The 17,756-nt window shown below is 48.3% G+C and overlaps 8 protein-coding genes across 8 annotated transcripts; 4 read left to right on the forward strand and 4 right to left on the reverse strand.

Annotated features, from left to right (window-relative positions):
• Nucleotides 1–593: 593 nt before the first annotated feature.
• C8Q69DRAFT_506280 (membrane-associating domain-containing protein) lies at nucleotides 594–1,360 on the forward strand (the record flags this gene model as incomplete). The annotated part of the gene is made up of 5 exons (XM_028632786.1): nucleotides 594–656; nucleotides 720–879; nucleotides 938–1,146; nucleotides 1,222–1,268; nucleotides 1,321–1,360. The coding sequence occupies 5 exons, from the start codon at nucleotides 594–596 to the stop codon at nucleotides 1,358–1,360; spliced, it is 519 nt and encodes a 172-aa protein (XP_028485721.1).
• Nucleotides 1,361–2,050: 690 nt separating this feature from the next.
• Nucleotides 2,051–4,497, forward strand: C8Q69DRAFT_497783 (LCCL domain protein). The gene is made up of 2 exons (XM_028632284.1): nucleotides 2,051–2,833; nucleotides 2,899–4,497. The coding sequence occupies exons 1-2, from the start codon at nucleotides 2,283–2,285 to the stop codon at nucleotides 4,349–4,351; spliced, it is 2,004 nt and encodes a 667-aa protein (XP_028485722.1). The 5' UTR covers nucleotides 2,051–2,282; the 3' UTR covers nucleotides 4,352–4,497.
• A 220-nt stretch (nucleotides 4,498–4,717) lies between these two features.
• Nucleotides 4,718–6,689, reverse strand: C8Q69DRAFT_463798 (Ser/Thr protein phosphatase family). The gene is made up of 3 exons (XM_028630387.1): nucleotides 5,644–6,689; nucleotides 5,089–5,576; nucleotides 4,718–5,003 (listed from the first exon to the last, which is right to left on the reverse strand). Exons 1-3 carry the CDS (start codon nucleotides 6,194–6,196, stop codon nucleotides 4,761–4,763), a joined length of 1,284 nt encoding a protein of 427 aa, XP_028485723.1. The 5' UTR covers nucleotides 6,197–6,689; the 3' UTR covers nucleotides 4,718–4,760.
• On the reverse strand, nucleotides 6,685–8,810 carry C8Q69DRAFT_497785 (hypothetical protein). Its single transcript, XM_028632285.1, has 3 exons — nucleotides 8,344–8,810; nucleotides 8,173–8,272; nucleotides 6,685–8,111 (listed from the first exon to the last, which is right to left on the reverse strand). The coding sequence occupies exons 1-3, from the start codon at nucleotides 8,524–8,526 to the stop codon at nucleotides 6,859–6,861; spliced, it is 1,536 nt and encodes a 511-aa protein (XP_028485724.1). The 5' UTR covers nucleotides 8,527–8,810; the 3' UTR covers nucleotides 6,685–6,858.
• A 1,320-nt stretch (nucleotides 8,811–10,130) lies between these two features.
• Nucleotides 10,131–12,393, reverse strand: C8Q69DRAFT_497786 (hypothetical protein). The gene is made up of 6 exons (XM_028632286.1): nucleotides 12,311–12,393; nucleotides 12,116–12,249; nucleotides 12,006–12,060; nucleotides 10,879–11,946; nucleotides 10,539–10,825; nucleotides 10,131–10,483 (listed from the first exon to the last, which is right to left on the reverse strand). Exons 2-6 carry the CDS (start codon nucleotides 12,207–12,209, stop codon nucleotides 10,176–10,178), a joined length of 1,812 nt encoding a protein of 603 aa, XP_028485725.1. The 5' UTR covers nucleotides 12,210–12,249; nucleotides 12,311–12,393; the 3' UTR covers nucleotides 10,131–10,175.
• A 574-nt stretch (nucleotides 12,394–12,967) lies between these two features.
• Nucleotides 12,968–13,633, forward strand: C8Q69DRAFT_491307 (NADH dehydrogenase iron-sulfur protein 7; the record flags this gene model as incomplete). Its single annotated transcript, XM_028632141.1, has 2 exons — nucleotides 12,968–12,990; nucleotides 13,059–13,633. 2 exons carry the CDS (start codon nucleotides 12,968–12,970, stop codon nucleotides 13,507–13,509), a joined length of 474 nt encoding a protein of 157 aa, XP_028485726.1. The 3' UTR covers nucleotides 13,510–13,633.
• A 150-nt stretch (nucleotides 13,634–13,783) lies between these two features.
• Nucleotides 13,784–15,196, forward strand: C8Q69DRAFT_463807 (short chain dehydrogenase/reductase family). Its single transcript, XM_028630388.1, has 3 exons — nucleotides 13,784–14,041; nucleotides 14,143–14,766; nucleotides 14,887–15,196. The coding sequence occupies exons 1-3, from the start codon at nucleotides 13,972–13,974 to the stop codon at nucleotides 15,087–15,089; spliced, it is 897 nt and encodes a 298-aa protein (XP_028485727.1). The 5' UTR covers nucleotides 13,784–13,971; the 3' UTR covers nucleotides 15,090–15,196.
• C8Q69DRAFT_463810 (homoserine acetyltransferase) lies at nucleotides 15,197–17,274 on the reverse strand. Its single transcript, XM_028630389.1, has one exon. It carries the CDS (start codon nucleotides 17,004–17,006, stop codon nucleotides 15,396–15,398), a length of 1,611 nt encoding a protein of 536 aa, XP_028485728.1. The 5' UTR covers nucleotides 17,007–17,274; the 3' UTR covers nucleotides 15,197–15,395.
• Between the last annotated feature and the right edge of the window lie 482 nt (nucleotides 17,275–17,756).

Raw genomic sequence — 17,756 nt, forward strand, 5'->3', positions numbered from 1 at the left:
AGCCTGATTCATGCCCAGAGAGCAATGCGAGGCGCGCATCAAGTCCCCGGTTACCCTTAGTGAGTATCGGGCACCACTGGCAACGACATCTGCGTATGTGGCTGGTTGATGGCCAATGATTAGAATGATTGCTTCTGCAGAGGTACTGGTTTCTTGGGAGTAACATGATACTTGTAACAAATCATCCATATTATAGCAAGGGAGTTGCGTCGCGGAATGATGCCTGCGCAGTGAGGAGAAACGCTGTCTCCCAGGACTCATCCTGGATAGTTTGAGTGCAACTGCTAGTGACTAAAAAAAAGCACGCCAACAAATGTTAGTCCTGTCGACCAACTCCAGAGACGGAACCTTCCAGAGTGGACAATCAACAGTCCTTTAGTCTTTGCATTAGCTTGCGCAAGATTTAAGACACCATCCGCTGCTGTCTGCGGTGCCTGGCTTTTTCTCCTGTCTTATCCTCTGCATCCCCATCCAGAGACTCCTCATCTAGCTATACGCCCTCCTTTACGTGTCCACTGACTCCATTTCAGAGGTCATAGCTCCATCCAAAGCAACATCCACTTGGGCTATTGCGCATCAGCACACACGTCAAGATGCCGCTGATTTCGCGCGTAGTGTCCATTTTCCTGCGCATCGGAGAGATTGGTTTCGGTGCTGTGAGTCACGCCTGCAATGAGTTGACTATCTCACTTTACTAACAGCAAACCCCAACTCGTTAGATCGTTGCTGGTATTATTGGATGGTATCTCCACAAGTATGACAGTGCCCATTCATGGCCCCGAGCACGCTGGATCTACACAGAAGTAGTCGCTGGGTTATCGGTCTTGCTTGGACTTCTCTGGCTTATACCTTTCGCGTCATCTTTCTTTGTCTGGCCTAGTAAGTCAAACATGTGCAATCATCTCTGTTGCTCTATTTCTAACCAGGGACCTCACAGTCGATGTCATACTGGGACTCGCTTGGTTTGCAGCGTTCGGTGTACTAGTCGATGCGCTCGAGGATAGCAGCTGCTGGTATGGTCCATGGGAAGCCATAAGCTGGGACGGGAGAACATACCTCAGCTATAACAGCAGTTGTGCACGCTGGAAGGCTGCAGAGGCTTTCAGCTTTTTGTCCGCTGTTTTCTGGCTTGCATCTGGCCTGGTGGTAAGTATTTTCTGTTTTCGTCGCTCTCACTCAAGTTATCTATGCAGGATGATACTGATCAATCACCTCCTGCAGGGGATTTGGTTCGTCTTCCGCGTGCGCTCAGCTCGCGCCGATGCAGTGTAAGTAGCACCATTCTCTACTCGGCCATCCCAATTACTTACAGTGAGCTAGTCCCGTCCGCCGTCGCTGGTATAGTCGCCACTACGTCTAGGGCAGCGTAATGCAGCCTACTAGGGCCTGCAACCAACTCTCGAGCATTCCATTCCTGGATGCACTAGTTTGACAGCAGTCAACTTCGAGGGATGGTGGGAACGGTCTGGTTTATAATAGGTGGTCATCTCCTCGATACCCTGATATTCACGAACATTTATGGCGATGCTTATGTCCACATTTATCTCGAGCACACAGTTCTATTTGCCTTTCTCGCTCATGGGTGGTGATGGGAAGGCGAGAAGCGAACGATGATGATCTACGAGGATCGAGAGTTCCACATCTCTGATCTATCATATGATTTTCTTTCTTGATACCCCTCAATATGGCTCCCTTTACTATGTTTCTTACGCCCCTTAATGAGATAGTATTTAATGACAATTCCTTTAGTATCGTAATAATGACTTACTAGCAACTGCCCGTATTGTCACAGTGGTGTTGCCGATTTGCAGTCATAATAACGCTCCATACAGAACCTTTGCATCTCTGCCATTTTTTTTTTTATATCGGATACAAGAAGAAAAGAAAGCTTCCAGCCATTAACTAGGTATGATGCATTTAAACATACTGCGACTTTGACGGTGGTGGAGATTATACTGGCCCTGATTGATTGATAAGGCTCGTCAGTGAGCACGTATAAAAGCGACCGGCATTCTTTCAATCTTGGAACATCTCTCGACGAGCATGATAGCCCAGAAGCAATATTAAATAATGCTTGCTTAAACCTGTGTTGATGCCTGGCAACAGACCAGACCGCCTTCCTGAACAGGATAAATCCCTACCCCGGATATTCCAGGCGGTGAGACTAAGGGACACCTAATTCTGCCGGGACAAAGCAGACCCTGAAACAGTCTCGGCGATCATAATTCTCGCGTGATGTAGAAAAAAACACATCAAGCAAATCCAAAGAACAACTTAGAACCATGGTCCTAAGCGAAGGGCCAACGAATAGTCTATCTGCAGATTATACTGGCTTAGCTGAGCGCGAGCGGGGCTACCCCCTGCAAGATTTGGAGATTGGAGGAGGTTCCGGCAGTAGTGGTGAGTATGTGAATGTCCCTCGCCGCGAAAGTGCGGATTCTGCTCCATCTCAAGATGGCATCGAGGAAGACCATCGAGATGACGAGCATGATGCGCCTTTGCTTCCTACCACTGCCCCGGTGCGCTCTGAAACACACTGGGGTTCCAACAGTAAAGGCAAACGCGGATGTTTGGGGTCAATCGTGGGATGGTTTAAGGGGCCAGATCCACCGCATAAATTCAAGATCGAGCCCTTCTTCCCCAACTTCCAGATCGTCCCTATTCGCTTGGTGGATAGCTGTCTGCCAAGCCGTGCTTTGAAGATCTGGGGAGTTCTGGCGTTTCATGTGATGTGGGTGCTTTTGTTCTTTTCCATCCTGCACGCCTCTGTTACGAGTTCTGCCATTCCTGGATATGGAGTTCCTGCCCGACTTTCTTGCACGACTAGACTTTGGTAAGGCATGCCTAAAATGTGAAGATCTTATTATCATCAGCTGTAAGACTGACCATTTATTCCAGGCCAAATTCGAAATCGTGTGGACTCAATGGTGACTTCTGTCGACCATTCGACAATAGCAGTTTCGCATTCCGCTGCTCAGCAGGCTGCAAGTCAACCATGGTTCTCGAGCCCTACGCTGTAGGAGCCCAGGAGATTAACTATCAAAGTTTAGTCATTGGAGGTACTCCTGGCGACCAGCCATCCCAAGGCGGCATCTACCGAGGCGACTCTTTCATCTGCGCAGCAGCCATGCATGCTGGTATTATCGATGATCGGAAGGGAGGTTGCGGTGTACTACATCGCGCTGGACAGCAGACTGATTTTGGGAGTGTTAAGAAACATGGCATCTCAAGTATCTCATTTCCGTCTCACTTTCCGCTATCCTTCTACTTCGGAAGGGAGTCGTCAGCGACGAAGTCCGCACCAAAATGTACGGACGAACGATGGCCGTTATTCACAATCTCCGTCATCTCTACCTGTATACTGAGCCTCTTCACAACTTCACCGGCAGTGTTCTACACTTCGACCTTTGTCATAGTCTGGTTCCAGGTGGCCCTCTCTTCGGATCCTCCCTTTTTCCAGGATTACTACGAAGTCGTCTCTCTAGGACTCGGTCGTTTCCTCCCAGCAGCATTCGTCGGCTTCGCTATTTATTATTTCTGCGTCCGTCATACGTTGAAGGACCTGACCGCGCAATGGGAGAAGACCATCCTTTGGCTGAGCGGCTGCTGGGTAGCCGCCCTGGACAATTACACGTTCGACAGACTCCCTATTTCGCGTCTCACGCCACACGATATCAAGCAACAACCGGGTGCGATCCCAGTTTTGATCATAATTGTTGCTATCCTCGTCACTGCCGTGATTACCCAAGCCTTGGCATTCAGAAAAGAAGGCCGACTACCGCGTTATCTACTCTTATATGGTGTCATGGCCTGTGGTATCCTTGCCATGGTCGCAGTGCCCCAGATGAACCTGCGCATCCACCATTATATCCTCGGCCTTCTCTTCTTGCCCGGAACGGCAATCCAGACTCGTCCAAGTCTCCTCTACCAAGGCCTCCTGGTTGGCCTCTTCATCAATGGCGTTGCTCGCTGGGGCTTCGATAGCATCCTCCAGACACCCGGCGCGCTTCTCGCGGACGCCCAGCTAGGAAGTATCCTCCCGAATATTACCGCTCCTGTGATCAGCTACAGCGCGCAAGAGATCACCTTCCAATTTGATAATCTAGCAAGAGAAGCAGATGGAATCAGCGTCATTGTGAATGACGTTGAGCGTTTCCATGGCTACAAAGAAGCCGATGGGGGCGTAGAATCCTTCACGTGGACGAGACAGGAACAGGGACTTCCAGAGTTCTTTCGCTTTGGGTACATGAAGATGAATCCCTTGGGTGGAACATTATATCAGGATTTTACAAAAGCCGGCATTTGGGAAGCGAATGGTAGTTGGGTGCATATGGAGCCCGGACCGAGCTGATAAATCGTGAGCGCGGCATTTTATATCGGGCTCTATAATAGATTCGTTTCCCCGCCTTCTTCTTGGGTTTTTATATTGAATAACAGATAGGCTAGATAGACTGTACAGCTAGAGCAAGTTTGATTTCGTATATATTGAAAATAGGTCTTATACCCTTCGAAGCGATACCCAATGATAGTATATGCGCCAATTCAATCCCTAATGCTCGATGGTACACCCAACCCCAATCAAGCCAGCCAAAAAGAGCCTCTATGTGGAATAATAGTACAGTCACCCAAAAAAACCACAGACCATATGTATGTTGAAACAACGCTCAGTCGTATGAGCAGAATACAAAAAAAAAAAAAAGAAAGAAAGAAAGAAAGCAAGTTAGAATAGGACGAGGCTATTTTGGAGCTTGCCTGCGCTTTTAACCTTCAAGGTAATTGGAGCATTTCACCGAGACGGTGTGTTGCTTACCGCCATCTTCGATGACCATTGCAGTGAGCTTTCCACCTTTGACACATCCGGAGTCGAGACCCTTGGTGTACTTCTTGATATTCAGACCAGATGCGGCGTCGTGGCCGTAGATTACGGTCATCATTCTAGATTTCGCGTTCGGGACGGTTCGTTTGATTTCAGAGTAAAGCATAGACGAGTACTTATTGAAGACCTACATTTGGTTAGAATGAAAGCCACCGACGCATGGTGCGTATGTCAAGGGGTACGCAGATAAAAGATAAAGGAAGGAAGCTCACCTTAGTCCACGGCATGCCATCTCTAGACGGACTTGGAACGTGGGTGTCCAAGTCAATCGTCCGCATGTTCATCACGCTGGAAGGATCTTGTCTGTCGAGATCAACCCCAGGCACCAAACCCCCATGGACGACGACCACTTGCCCCATGTCCTTGATTTGTCCTAACTTCAAGATCACGGGGCAAGCCTCGAGCCAATCTGCCTCGTCATCGTTCAGTTGTTTTGCGAGTTTTCGCTCAGTGTAATGGCCACTGGAGATGGTATCCTTGTCCAACTCATCTGGCTGCGCCAGAGTATTGGAATCCTTCATCTGCTGACGCAGCAGTAAGATTCTGTCTTCGTGGTTACCACGCACACAGGAGGCATAGTGTTGACGAGCAAAATCGACGACAGCCAAGCTCTGCGGTCCCTTGTTTATCATGTCACCGGTAAAGATCAGATGGTCGCCATTCGCGGGACTGAAGGCTACTTTTTCCATCAGCTGATCGACTATAGATCGAAATATCGTTAGTAATAACCCCGGCTTCACCGCAGGAAACATCGTGTCAGAACATACGCTCATCTTTGCACCCGTGCACATCTCCGACGATTATCAGTCTCCTCCTATTCCTGTCCCCCGCTCTCAAGCGTTCATCCCCGGGCAGCAGGGACGGATCCAACGTCCTCATATGAACGATGTCTGAAAATTTCGGTATAGCGTTTGTTCCGTACCAGCCACCGACACGGTCCTTCGTTTTTGCATCTAGCGACTTGACCAGTGCTTCGTTCTCCGCCATCTGAGGGGCCAGTATGCTCTTCCACGTAAGCCAGCACGTCACGAGCAAGACAAGATAGACGATAATATAACGCCTGAACCGCGGGGCCGTAACTATGGACGCCAATATCCGGAATCCCGTCGGGAATCGATCGGGCGACGGTGATTTAGAAGCATCTCGGTATTTTGGATTCGTCTGCCACTCGTTCTTGACATAATCGATCAGAGGGTGAGTGGTGCTTCGAGGATACGAAGAGACCGTAGGGTGAATGCCGTCGTCCGACTCGTCGCTGCTTTCGAGATCGTGAGGATCCGTATACGAATCCTCCTCCAAACTGTTCTTGCTTGCCATCATTGTTGCATCCGTTCTGGCTGCTGCCAGTTATGAACCGCTGGGAAAGCGATCTCCGACCGTTCACGCCTCCTTCGTTCGGCCCTGCCAGTAACTAAAGGGTGCGGGAACTGGTAATTCGAAAGAGATGCTGTGAGAACCACCAGCGCCCCCGGGTAGCATTAATTACTTAATGACGTGTGGCTCCGTGAAATCTGGACTCGACAAAGGAGCTGGGACCGGCTGTAGGCGAACGGACTGCCCAGTCTGGTCCGGTCTCCGCTAGTGAATTGTAGATCGCAGTTTTGAATTCGGCGATGAAGATCCAATAATAATAATTATCACTGGAGGAATCTACGGTGATCAGCACAGCTCAAATTAAAATATGAAAGGACAAATACCATATATAAAAGGGTTCGTATCTGCTGGCCACCGTCTTTGGTCTCAAAACGCTTACTAAGACTTTGCGGCTTGGCGACAAAGGTAGCCCGCCAAGTCCGCCAGCCAAGAATCTCAGGGAGCTACAGCCTACAACGGACTTGTCAAGATGCAACAATGCACTCTGCTTATGACAATCACAATAAGTCTCTCCCATATATACAGTCATTCCTATCAGTATTCAATACTGAGGGGACTCTGAACTCTCTTACACATCTCAAGGTTATCGTACAGTCGATTCAAGTTGTCTACCTATATTTCTCGAACTCCTCTATCTCCCGCCTGCGTTGCTCAACCTTCAGCAGAATGTTTTTGTCGTATACTTCTTCCAGTCTCTTCTTCCCCTTCAGCACTTCCCGTTCATGCCGCGTAGCCTCATCCTTTGTCATACAGACCAGATTCTTCAGGTCCATCCGGACGTACTTCTGTCCCTCTTTGAGCCATTCCTTGTCAGCGCCGAATCCTCCAGCTGGAACTTCCCAGGGAACCAAGGTGACGCGACTGGGTAGGCCGCTAATGACACTCTTCCCTCTATATACCTCATCGAGAAGGAATGCAACGTCGTCTTTGCTGACGGGGATACGGAGACCATATGCGTCTTCGCCTGCTTCGTCTCGAGCCAGTCTCTCTGCTGTCGCTTGCAAGGCAGACAAGACACTGTCGTATGTCCTGTCTCTGCCCTTTACGCTGACACTGTAATCAAGGGGATATCCGGAGACCGTGCAGATGACATGGTTCGCTATGGTGTATCCAAACACGGCAGGCATCGTTCCTAACACCGGAAGTATACGAACGCGGAAGTCGGGCAGCACACCCAACTCACCCACCTGTCCTTTCGCAAACTCATCCTCAGGGAGGGGCAGGAGAGAGGCCTTGCCAGGACCCGGCTTCTCAGTAGAAAAGACCACCGGAATACCAGAATTTACACCAAGCGCCTTGAGCCGTCGTCGAGTACTGCGCGATAGAGGGTCATCTGTGCTTTGCGAGATATCGCCCACTACGACGCGAGTGGGGTCTGACTTGCAACCAGCACCCATGGATGAAACAACAGGTATAGAATTAGCATGACAATAATGAAGCAATTCCACCTTGGAAGTGATATTGTCAATGCAATCGATGACAAAGTCAGGTTTCCGGGGCCCGTGGCTTTCCAATTCCCAAGGGCCTAGGAGCTTGTCGGCTACAGACTTGCCGAAGAGTTCATTGTAGCAGTCAAATCTGACCCAAGGAGCGATCTGCTCCAGTCTCCTCCGTATACAGTGCACCTTTGGTGTACCGACGTCTGCCAAGGTTGCGACAGCATGTCGGTTCAAAGATGAAAGCGTGACCTGGTCGAAATCAATTAGGCGGATTTTTCCAACTCCAGATCGAGCCAGAGCAGCAGTCGCATGCGATCCCACACCACCGCATCCCACGACGATTATAAAAGAAGATCGAAGTTTGGCAAGGCCTTCGTCAGTTAAAAATACACGGTTGCGAGCAAGCTGTTCAAGAATGAGATCTAAGAGACACATCATCAGTAAGGACGCACGTAAAGGTTGTCAATTAAGAGACCTCCTCACCTTCGTCATAATCACCCTCCTGTGCTCTTCGGGCAAGTGCCGCACTACGTTCATCTTCTTTGCTCATCGATGGTGGAGTAGCCGTGCCATATTCCGACAGCTTTATTTCGATGCGTTAGTCGATTATTTCACAGGTATCCCCGCATGGTAGCTGTCTTCAGTCCAACGAACCTTTTGCGCTTTATGCTGCTCACTAATAGGTGGAATGGAGGACTTTAGTTCCTTCACTGCTTCCCTCCGTTTGAGGGCCTGGTAACCAAGAATAGTACCAGCCACAGCAGCGCCAGACAATACTGCTGTAGCAGTAAGTTGGGTTTGCTGTGAGCCTAGCTGGCGCTGAAGCCAGGATGACATATTTTCGTTAGTTTCCGAGTCCCGTGTATGTCTGCCCTCGTTTTCGTGTTCTCGAGTTCTCGTGTTGTTCTGCCTTTCGTAATAATCGTCCAAAGTATTCGTCGCCGTAGACAAGACCGTCGTCACTGTCTTCTTCGTGATAGCTCGTTCGACGCCACGCTCTAGATCCTGAGGGATCCATGGCTGGGCTTAACGGAGAAAGAGAAAACGGCGGCCATTTTGGACAATATCGGACTGCGCAATTGTATACCTCACAAAGCTTCCAAGTGTGGCTCAATGCTGAAACCGCGGCAGCAACAGTGAGTCACGTGCCTCTGAAATTCCAGGTTTCGCTCTGACGTAAGTGAAATTGGGGGTTGTCGGAACGGACCGATGCGTTTTTCCGGCGCGTGTTCGACCGTTCCTCTTAGTGCATCAATGTTGGTCTCCTTTAAGAATGCACCAAGCAGGTGAGTACCAGGTCTCTCGATATTTCCTGTATGCGCTACGGCTAACCCTCCATTTATAGGCTTGCGTACCGCACTGCTGGTTGGTCTCCGTGACGATAAGACAAATGAGCTTCTCATGACGCGCTTTCAAGCGTGGACTTCATCCCTCGGTGCTCGTGAGCATCGAGTGGAAGAAGACGCGTCGTTTATATTATACGGGCGCGGGTGATTGAGATAAGAACAGAGATCTTAGAGACTCAAAACCAGAGTGGTCTTTGCCTCTAGTGCTTGCATACACGTTGCTTGGACATGATCCTTCTTTGATGATGGAAGGCATGGCTAACGACACTTAGCTAACTAGTGGTCCTATTGCTCGTATCTCATACTTGTGTGATGTGTACAAGTATTGACGGTATTCCGTTCTTTCTTTTGAAGATTCCCCTCCAATCCCCCATGATGCCTATATGATGACAAATTTCAACCGCAAACTCTGAGGCAGATTCTTGCTCCGTGTGTCTGGCCCTTCGAAGGTGATCGCGTTGAAGCACGCCGTTGAGGAGTGGTTTTTAAGGTAGTTTTCAATCTGATAGGGCTAGGGACAGCTTGGAGGGAGTTACCCAAATCTCCAGTCTTCTTAAGTCTGCTCTCTCTCGCACATGGTTTGATCATTATCTGACTACATATCTATCGTCCGCAGCTAACCTTCAGGAGATACAAATGCATCACTTCCAAATATAGCTTTTTACTGAAAGGCCTTTTGGCGAGGAATCAGTCACTCTACGCATTTGCCGCGACATATTATGTTTTGTACCGGTTTATTGCGCCATGACCTTGCTCTATCGCTCCCCTCTTTCGCCTCATCCCCAAAGGCAATTCGACCCTTATGGCAACTGTTCTTTGAATGGCATATTTGCCGCTTGTTTTAGACAATGATAGCATTTAGTTAGTTGCCCAGTGACGAGGCGATATGTCCAAAAGCCAAAGTTGCATGGTATCCGGCAAAACACAGACGTGCTTTAGCACGCTCGTACCCGCCTGGAAACCGATGAGAACCTGAGAGCTAATCTGAGGGCATTCAGCCGTTAATTTATCTTCTATGTCATATTCCATGATTCAGCAATCTCAAAATACTCCCAATTTTATTATTTGTTACTAACTATGTGTTTATAACATGCTCTAAATTTCTTGTAGATTCGTACTCTGCGATTCTGTACAAGAATATCAATCTACATCCTCGGCCGTAAGGCGTTTGACCAAATTATGAAATGTGTTCATCGAATCCGCTGCACACCCAGCTTCCTCGTCAACTATATCACGCCGTTTTATAAGCGCTTTGGCAAGCCACCAGTGTTCTGTAGAAGCATGCACCACATATGCGGATCGAGATGCACCGGTGCACTCATGACGTGTATGGAACAAGTCCCATAGCATTTTCCATCTATCCAAAGCGCGATCTATCGGCCGAAATAGTTCTAGACTGGGAAAACAACTTCTCATTGAGAAGATTTCAAACAAGATAGATTGAAGCGCTTCGTGAATCGTTAGTAAACACGACCACTCGAGTCATTGGATGGAGCAACGCACCGGACATAATTAAGAAAAGTGAAAATAAACTGTTGGTCTGCAGGAGTATCTCTTCCATTTGAACGGGGCTGTCATCCATCAGAAGCCGAAGTATTGACTTGAGAGACATAGGTTTAGGTCGATCTCTTATCTGGGATATAATGCGTTCTGAATCAAGTGGATCAGCTGCTTCGAAGAGTTCGTCATGCTGAGGGAGCCCAAAGTCTGCCTCAAAGATTTTGAACTGTGGCGGGCAACGGTAGAAGACAACCAAGTGGGTGTCAGCCAAGTACACCCATGAAATTATCCTACCAATAATGTCAGTGAAAGAAGCATTGCAGTAAACATACGATGAAACAACCTCACTAGAGTCTCTTTGTGCACATAATCTTGTAGAACAAACTCTTTGCTACTGAGAGGAGTATTGTTGATCGCTTGTGTCAGTCTTAGTGATCGAATAACCGACACCAACGAGGGGAATCGCTGGATCCGAATTCTTCTTTTGAATTCGACTTGATCACTGGCTGATTGTAAGTACATCACGATGATTGCTGCCTGGACAAGTTCAATATTTTTTCTCGACTGGGGTGGATTCTCGTCATGATACAGAAGTTGATGAAATCCAGTATTTTCGAACACCAGATATTCAGCAACTGTCAAATATTGTTCTGCGAGAGCAGCATCGGCGGGTGAAGCACAAGTTGCACCGAGAAGTACAACCGCCAAGAGAAGAGCAGTCGAAACAGTGTTCACATTGAATGATGCCTCATGGACGAAACGATCACTGGTATAACAGTGTTGGAAAAACGAGGTGACAAACTTGAGAAGATTTGACGATGAGAAGAATGCTTCCGCTTTGACTAAGTCAGGTTTGATGCCTGGCAAGTGTGTCTGATACTGTTTGAGTTCCGTCAATAATCGGTCAATCGCCCCTGGTATATTCTCGGATTCATTGCATCCGTAAGTGAGTCCTGTTTCTTGAGAAGGCGGGCCTAGTGCAGAGGTATCTATGAAGTCATGGAATATGGACTGCCAAAATCCTGTGTTGTTGCCCTGATGATAATTCTGCACTGAGCTCTCCGGCACAGGCGCATCATCATTCTTCCTGGTCAGGAATTGTAGCAGGTCATAGGATGATCTGTGTACCGGGTCTGTATAGTTGAGAAGGAAAGAAATAGTGATCCTCTGAGGCCTTGAGTCACTTTCTTCTTGTGATGAGGCACAGGGGTTATTAGCTTGCTGCAGACGATTGTATGAACAATCTAACTTCCTCGCAAGGCATGTTTCGCATGGTAGCTCCCCATCGCACACCATCCGACTTTGTGCACATGAATCGCAAGCTTTCCGTTTCCTGCCGCGCGTTGGCTGGGAAAGCACTGCGCGCGTGTCCTTGTGTTTGCAAGTCCGAGAGTGACGGCGCAATACATCACTGTCAAATCTCATGAGACGCAAGTTCGACCGATCATATAAACAAGAGATATTGCATACCTTCTCAAAAACCGTCGATTGCAGAAACCACACGTTGCCCGGGGAGTTGAAGAATCTGAGGATGGCCTCGTCAGTGCCTCAAGTCTTATAGCTTGAGCTTAGATTCTTACGCGTTGCTTCATGACGCCGTAAATGACTAGCATTCGAGTAATGCCGGCCACATCTGGTACATTTGTACTGCGTATTTGGATTATTAGTTCCCATTTTATCCCTTCGTTTAAGACGATAGACGAGAAAAGATATCCTAAAGTCAATGTCAACCAGGCTCTCGGCAACTCGGATGATTGGTCCCGTTGCATTATTACCTTCACAACTAGACCATAGTTCAAGCGCGAGTATATCTCACCCCAACATTAATTATTAGACTAAAATGGAAAATGGCACATGAATTTGTATCTATGCAAGAGAAGGGCCACCACAGACGTTTATGGATAGTCATGATCCGATATTGCCTATCTTAGTCGGGAAAACCCACATAGTTGGGATAAACCCACATTGCTCCAGCTAAGCATATAGTAACTTGCAGGAAATCCGGACATAGATGTAGCTATCAGTTCTGCAAGTAGGAATCTGTTCATTATCAATTGACTGTGAGAGTTTTCCTTGACTTGATCAACAGCTGTATAGGTACCTACTCTTTCTCCTTCGAACTTAGAGTACTTGGAAGAATGACTCCAGCGAGCAATATCAAACTCCTATATGGTACTGTAATCTCCCTTCTTCCAATCTCTCTTTCAGGGGATTGTTAAATGTATTGCATTTTACTAACTTCTGTCATCTCTACAGGGCGCTTGTGCCTTCACCAGTCTATCTTTCGCCAAAGAATCCTATTACCAAGTACTACTTTTCAAAACCGATTGCATCACCGACAATACTCGACACGCAAAATCAGCCACAGTACTGGACGGACTGAAAGGATATTTCAAAATGGCGAAACCGCCCTGTCCACGGAACAAAAGAACATGAACGTCGTGGAACATGTCCTGTTAGTACTCTCCCTTCTTCAAGACAACCATGCACATATGGGCCAGAATAACCGAATAATTATTCCAGAACAACATTCGACCAGATCGTCAACTGGGCTAGACAAGGTTCCCTCTGGCCACTGAGCTTCGGCCTTGCCTGCTGTGCCATTGAGATGATGCACGTCTCCATGCCTCGGTATGACCAGGACCGACTGGGCATTATCTTTCGAGCTTCTCCTCGCCAGGCCGATGTGATGATCGTAGCGGGGACAGTGACCAACAAGATGGGGCCAGCTCTTCGCCAATGCTACGATCAGATGCCGGAACCCAGGTGGGTGATTAGCATGGGCAGTTGTGCGAATGGTGGTGGTTATTACCACTATAGCTATAGTGTTGTTAGGGGGGTTGATCGGATCGTTCCAGTTGATATCTATGTTCCTGGGTGTCCTCCGACTGCAGAAGCGTTGCTTTATGGCGTCTTTCAGTTGCAGAAGAAAATGAAAAAGACAAAAATTACCCGGATGTGGTATAGAAAGTGATTGTTGGGAAATGCATGTAATCAACGTTGATGTCTGTTAGTATTCCTATGGCAACAGATCCAGAAGCTACTGTATCACTAGTCCACATGTCTTTCTTTAGAATTTCTATATTTATCAATCCTAAACAAAAAAAGGTGCCTAGTCACGATGGAATCACTCACTGAGATAGAAGCCACGATAGTAATAAATCCGAGGCAGATGTGAAACGAGCTCGACGCCCTATCCGAAAGACAAAGCAACGTGTAACCTGAGATAGTCTTAGTTCTATATGCATCTTTCATGAAAGGTGGTTACACTGCGTGACAGGGCTTGATTGATAGCGTTGATCGATGTACCACGTTGCTAGCGATTGCTTTGTTACTCGCCATAAAAGAGAGTCTTTGTTCTTCTCGAGATATATATCATCATACCCCGAGTCTAAGTGGGCAACGAACTTATCAGGAAAGGAGAAATAAGGTCAAGATGCCTTTTGATGTCCAGGATCTGTTCAAAGTCGACGGCCTTGTGGTCGTGATTACCGGCGGGGGGACTGGTGCGTTGCCAATTCTTTCCCCTCACAATTATTCCCTTCAGGAGATATATAGATTCAAAAAGGAAATTCCTGTCAACTAACATACAAGTCATCGATTTCAGGTCTCGGGAAAATCATGGCCCTCGCACTGGCCGCGAACGGCGCACGCAAGATCTACATCCTCGGCCGCCGCCGCGAACCCCTTGAAGATACAGCTAGCAAATATCCAGCTATCATCAGACCTATCGTCGCAGACGTAACTGACAAAACGTCCCTACGTAATGCAGCAGTCCAGATAAAAAGCGAGACGGGCTACGTGAACGTCGTGATAGCCAATGCTGGAATCATTGCAGAATCTACACGAGCTCGCCTTTGGGAATTGAACCAAGATACCGATATCAGAAAGGGTCCGAGAACATTCAACGCGGACATGAGCGCCGATGAACTAAGTGAATATCTGATGGATACGCCGATGGATGAGTTTCTGGAGACATATAAGATTAATGCTGCCGGTGTGTTTTATACCATTGCAGCATTCGTCGGGTTGTTAGATGCGGGGAATAGAAAGGGTAATGTCTCGCAGAAGAGTCAGGTTGTGGCAATTGGTAGTGTTGCCGGACAGAGTCGGGCTGTGTCGTGTGGTTATGCGTATGGTATGAGCAAGGCTGCTATGGCGTTACTGATGAAGCAGATGATGGCTGTTTTGACTGTACATGGGATAAGGGGTAATATGATAGCTTCTGGCTGTACGTGCCCCCTGGCCCTTTACCTTCTCTCCCCCTAGTTGTTATGTTTCCTTCGAGAGCATTGATAAGTCAAAGAGTGTCCTTGATTCGTTTTACACTATACTGATTTGTTGTATCTAGGCTTCCCAACGGAGATCATTGGAGAGCTGCCTCGTGTGGATTTGACGGTCGTCGGCACCTTTCAGCCGGAATACATCCCACTCTGTAGAGCAGGAAAGGAAGATGAGATGGCGGGAACGATCCTATATTTGACGAGCAAGGCAGGAGGGTATGTCAATGGTCATGTGCTGGCTCTGGACGGTGGGCAGTCATCAGTGTTCTGAGGACGGATTAGTTCGTAAGCTAGACACTTGGTATATGGGTCGATATTCCTCGAAGTCTTAATATCAAGATTATTTGATTTCCCCGGAAATCCTAGTAGAGGACGAGCAAATGAGTAAGAATTGGTATCATTCAAGTGGTGGGTTATCATCAATATATACAACGGGATATGGACACAGAATCGAATAGCCTGATGCGTTCCGGACTCAAAAAACTAATAAACGCCTTCCTATGCACTTGCCAACTTTTTTTTTTCGCCCATGACAACATCCGCATAACTCAAGACATTATAGAGGAGGTCATCCAGGTCAACCCAAGAACTCTCCGACTTTACCGCCAATATTCTTCAAGTCGAGAAGGAATGTGTCATGTCCAAAGAGGGACACATCCTCACCCAGCTCAATATGCTGAACACGGGTGTTCCCTCCTGCCCTAAGTGTATCTGCAATTTCTCGTTGCTGCCACGCAGGGAATAAGCTATCGCTTGCCACACCCATGACAAGAACTGGGTGGTGTTTCAATGGAGAAAGACCTGCGACAAGGTCGGCGGGTGGCCCGTGAGGATCCTCACTTTGACCCTGACTGCCCGCAACGGACTGGTCCATTGGCGTAGTGGGAGTTTGAGATGGCTGTTCCTCGTAAGGCTTGGCCGGAAGGGTGAGGCTGCAGGCGACATCAGTGTCGCGGATATTCCGCGAGCCTTCGGAAATCTTTCTTTGATTCTCACTTCTCCTCTGTAGGGTGGCCGTCTGGTGCTCATAGCCCAGATCAAATAGGTCCATCGCCTTTGAGACGTACAGCAAACTGTTCGGATCATACTCGAGACAGAACTTCTCTCCGGCGTGGTCAAGATAAGTCTCGATGAGGAAGTCAGGGCAGAGAGCTGGCTGCTTGCTTGGGTCCGCGCGCCTTCGTCCAAATCTTTTCTCCCATTCGGGACCACTTCTGTATGTCACAGTGGCGATCTCACGAGCAAGCTTCATTCCAGAATGCGGGGGAATTGAGTCGTAGTAGAAGCCACGGGCCCAGTTGGGGTCCATCATCAGCACCTGTCGCTGGGTATGCCTCATAGCAATACTGTATGGGTGACTTCGTGCGCAACCGCTAATACTGACAATCTTGCCCACTCGCTCAGGGAACAAGACACCGGCAGCCAGGCTCTGCATACCGCCCATACTAGATCCAACCGACGCATAGAGCTTCTTAATACCCAGTGCATCTAGCAGTCTGAACTGTGCACGAACCATATCGTCAATGGTAAGGATCGGGAATCTTGTAGCATATCTCTTGCCATCTGAGGGGTCGATCGATGAGGGGCCCGTGCTACCATAGCATCCTCCGACCACGTTGGTGCAGATCACAAAGTACTTATTTGTGTCCACTGGAGCACCCGGTCCGATAAACTTCTCCCACCAACCTGGCTTCGGGTTGGCCGCCGTACTATGGGCATGACTGGAGGCGGAGAGACCGGTATGCAAGAGAATGGCGTTGGTCTTGTCTGCGTTCAATTGGCCCCAGGTCTCGTATGCTATGTCGAACTCCGGCAGTATTCCACCCCAATCCAACAGCAACGGTTCTTTGCATTTGAATTGTTCGTGATGTCCCGTCGTGTACGATGGCTCCGGGCCGGATTGGTCAGACCTCGCGGAGAGAGACGCGGACCTTGCTTCTTGTGCATCGAGACAAGGAAACGACAGAGCCGGATTCGAGGAAGAGTCTCTCTGTTCTGCGACGCCAGGTTGCGCCTTTTTAGGCTGATAAGTTCGAATCGATCGGGTGGTAGTCGCAGACAATGCTGGAGGACTATTTATAAGCCGCGCCTGTCTCGTCAAAGGGCCCGCAGCATCATTGGGCTGGGTCCATCCGGCAGCTCTCAAAGTCCTGGCCGCTGAACGAGCAGCACCGCGGAGAGAACTCATGATGTCTGAACAGGCGACTGCCGTGGAAAGTTGACCTCGAGGCAAGATGCACTTTCAAGACCACGAAAGTCCATGACGGAGGCGGAGAAGTGGGCACTCCGATTAAGGAGCTCAGCTGCTGAACAACCCGAGCAGACACTCGCGCTTTTTTTCTGGATACCTTGCAATCGCGTCATCTGCAAGGCTTCTGATTGGCTGTATTCCTCAGCGGTGAATAGCGGCAGTATACTAAGTATGGGGAGGAATTCTTGGCATCAACAAATCTGAGATAGTGTAGCTCGTTCGGAGATCTCTATCTGACAGCTTCTGCTCGATGCTACCAATGCTCGCACGGTGATAAAATATCTATCTATTCTGCATATTGTACAACGTAAACATACATCACATCGTAACCCGAAATGTACGCATCAAAGCCGCGTTTAGAATAACTCGCTAAACAACAATTTCAGTGCACACGCTTGGAAAATATACTTTGAACGCCTTCATATCGACATTGAATGATCCGAGAATGGTAGCATGATTGTTTGAGAAGTAGGAGATGACAAAACCTGACGTCAAGGCTGCAAAATCTTAAATGGTCTTGGCCGATAGGGACCAAAAAACCGATCTCGCGGGATCAATTCACAGACTCTGGTTCAGATCGTAGAACTTGGGTCTGATTACTCGTCAAACTGGAGGCATGTATGTCATTAGAAAGAAAGAGAATTCATAGCAAAGTCGGCCATGGTATCATTTCCCATGGCTATCTCC

This window comes from Paecilomyces variotii, assembly GCF_004022145.1.
Source record: "Paecilomyces variotii strain CBS 101075 chromosome Unknown C8Q69scaffold_4, whole genome shotgun sequence".
In the NCBI taxonomy this organism is placed as follows: Eukaryota; Fungi; Ascomycota; class Eurotiomycetes; order Eurotiales; family Thermoascaceae; genus Paecilomyces; species Paecilomyces variotii.

Excerpts from the sequence above, each read along its gene's own strand:
- C8Q69DRAFT_497783 (XM_028632284.1), top strand. The coding sequence starts at position 2,283 with ATGGTCCTAAGCGAAGGGCCAACGAATAGTCTATCTGCAGATTATACT. Across the intron at positions 2,834-2,898 it reads TCTTGCACGACTAGACTTTG|GCCAAATTCGAAATCGTGTG; the intron begins GTAAGGCATGCC and ends CATTTATTCCAG.
- C8Q69DRAFT_463798 (XM_028630387.1), bottom strand. The coding sequence starts at position 6,196 with ATGATGGCAAGCAAGAACAGTTTGGAGGAGGATTCGTATACGGATCCT. Across the intron at positions 5,577-5,643 it reads GCACGGGTGCAAAGATGAGC|TCGATCAGCTGATGGAAAAA; the intron begins GTATGTTCTGAC and ends TTCGATCTATAG. Across the intron at positions 5,004-5,088 it reads ATGGCATGCCGTGGACTAAG|GTCTTCAATAAGTACTCGTC; the intron begins GTGAGCTTCCTT and ends AACCAAATGTAG.
- C8Q69DRAFT_497785 (XM_028632285.1), bottom strand. The coding sequence starts at position 8,526 with ATGTCATCCTGGCTTCAGCGCCAGCTAGGCTCACAGCAAACCCAACTT. Across the intron at positions 8,273-8,343 it reads AGCAGCATAAAGCGCAAAAG|CTGTCGGAATATGGCACGGC; the intron begins GTTCGTTGGACT and ends ATCGAAATAAAG. Across the intron at positions 8,112-8,172 it reads GGAGGGTGATTATGACGAAG|ATCTCATTCTTGAACAGCTT; the intron begins GTGAGGAGGTCT and ends TGTGTCTCTTAG.
- C8Q69DRAFT_497786 (XM_028632286.1), bottom strand. The coding sequence starts at position 12,209 with ATGGGAACTAATAATCCAAATACGCAGTACAAATGTACCAGATGTGGC. Across the intron at positions 12,061-12,115 it reads ACGGCGTCATGAAGCAACGC|ATTCTTCAACTCCCCGGGCA; the intron begins GTAAGAATCTAA and ends GGCCATCCTCAG. Across the intron at positions 10,826-10,878 it reads CACAAAGAGACTCTAGTGAG|GATAATTTCATGGGTGTACT; the intron begins GTTGTTTCATCG and ends CATTATTGGTAG.
- C8Q69DRAFT_463807 (XM_028630388.1), top strand. The coding sequence starts at position 13,972 with ATGCCTTTTGATGTCCAGGATCTGTTCAAAGTCGACGGCCTTGTGGTC. Across the intron at positions 14,042-14,142 it reads GATTACCGGCGGGGGGACTG|GTCTCGGGAAAATCATGGCC; the intron begins GTGCGTTGCCAA and ends CATCGATTTCAG. Across the intron at positions 14,767-14,886 it reads TAATATGATAGCTTCTGGCT|GCTTCCCAACGGAGATCATT; the intron begins GTACGTGCCCCC and ends TGTTGTATCTAG.
- C8Q69DRAFT_463810 (XM_028630389.1), bottom strand. The coding sequence starts at position 17,006 with ATGAGTTCTCTCCGCGGTGCTGCTCGTTCAGCGGCCAGGACTTTGAGA.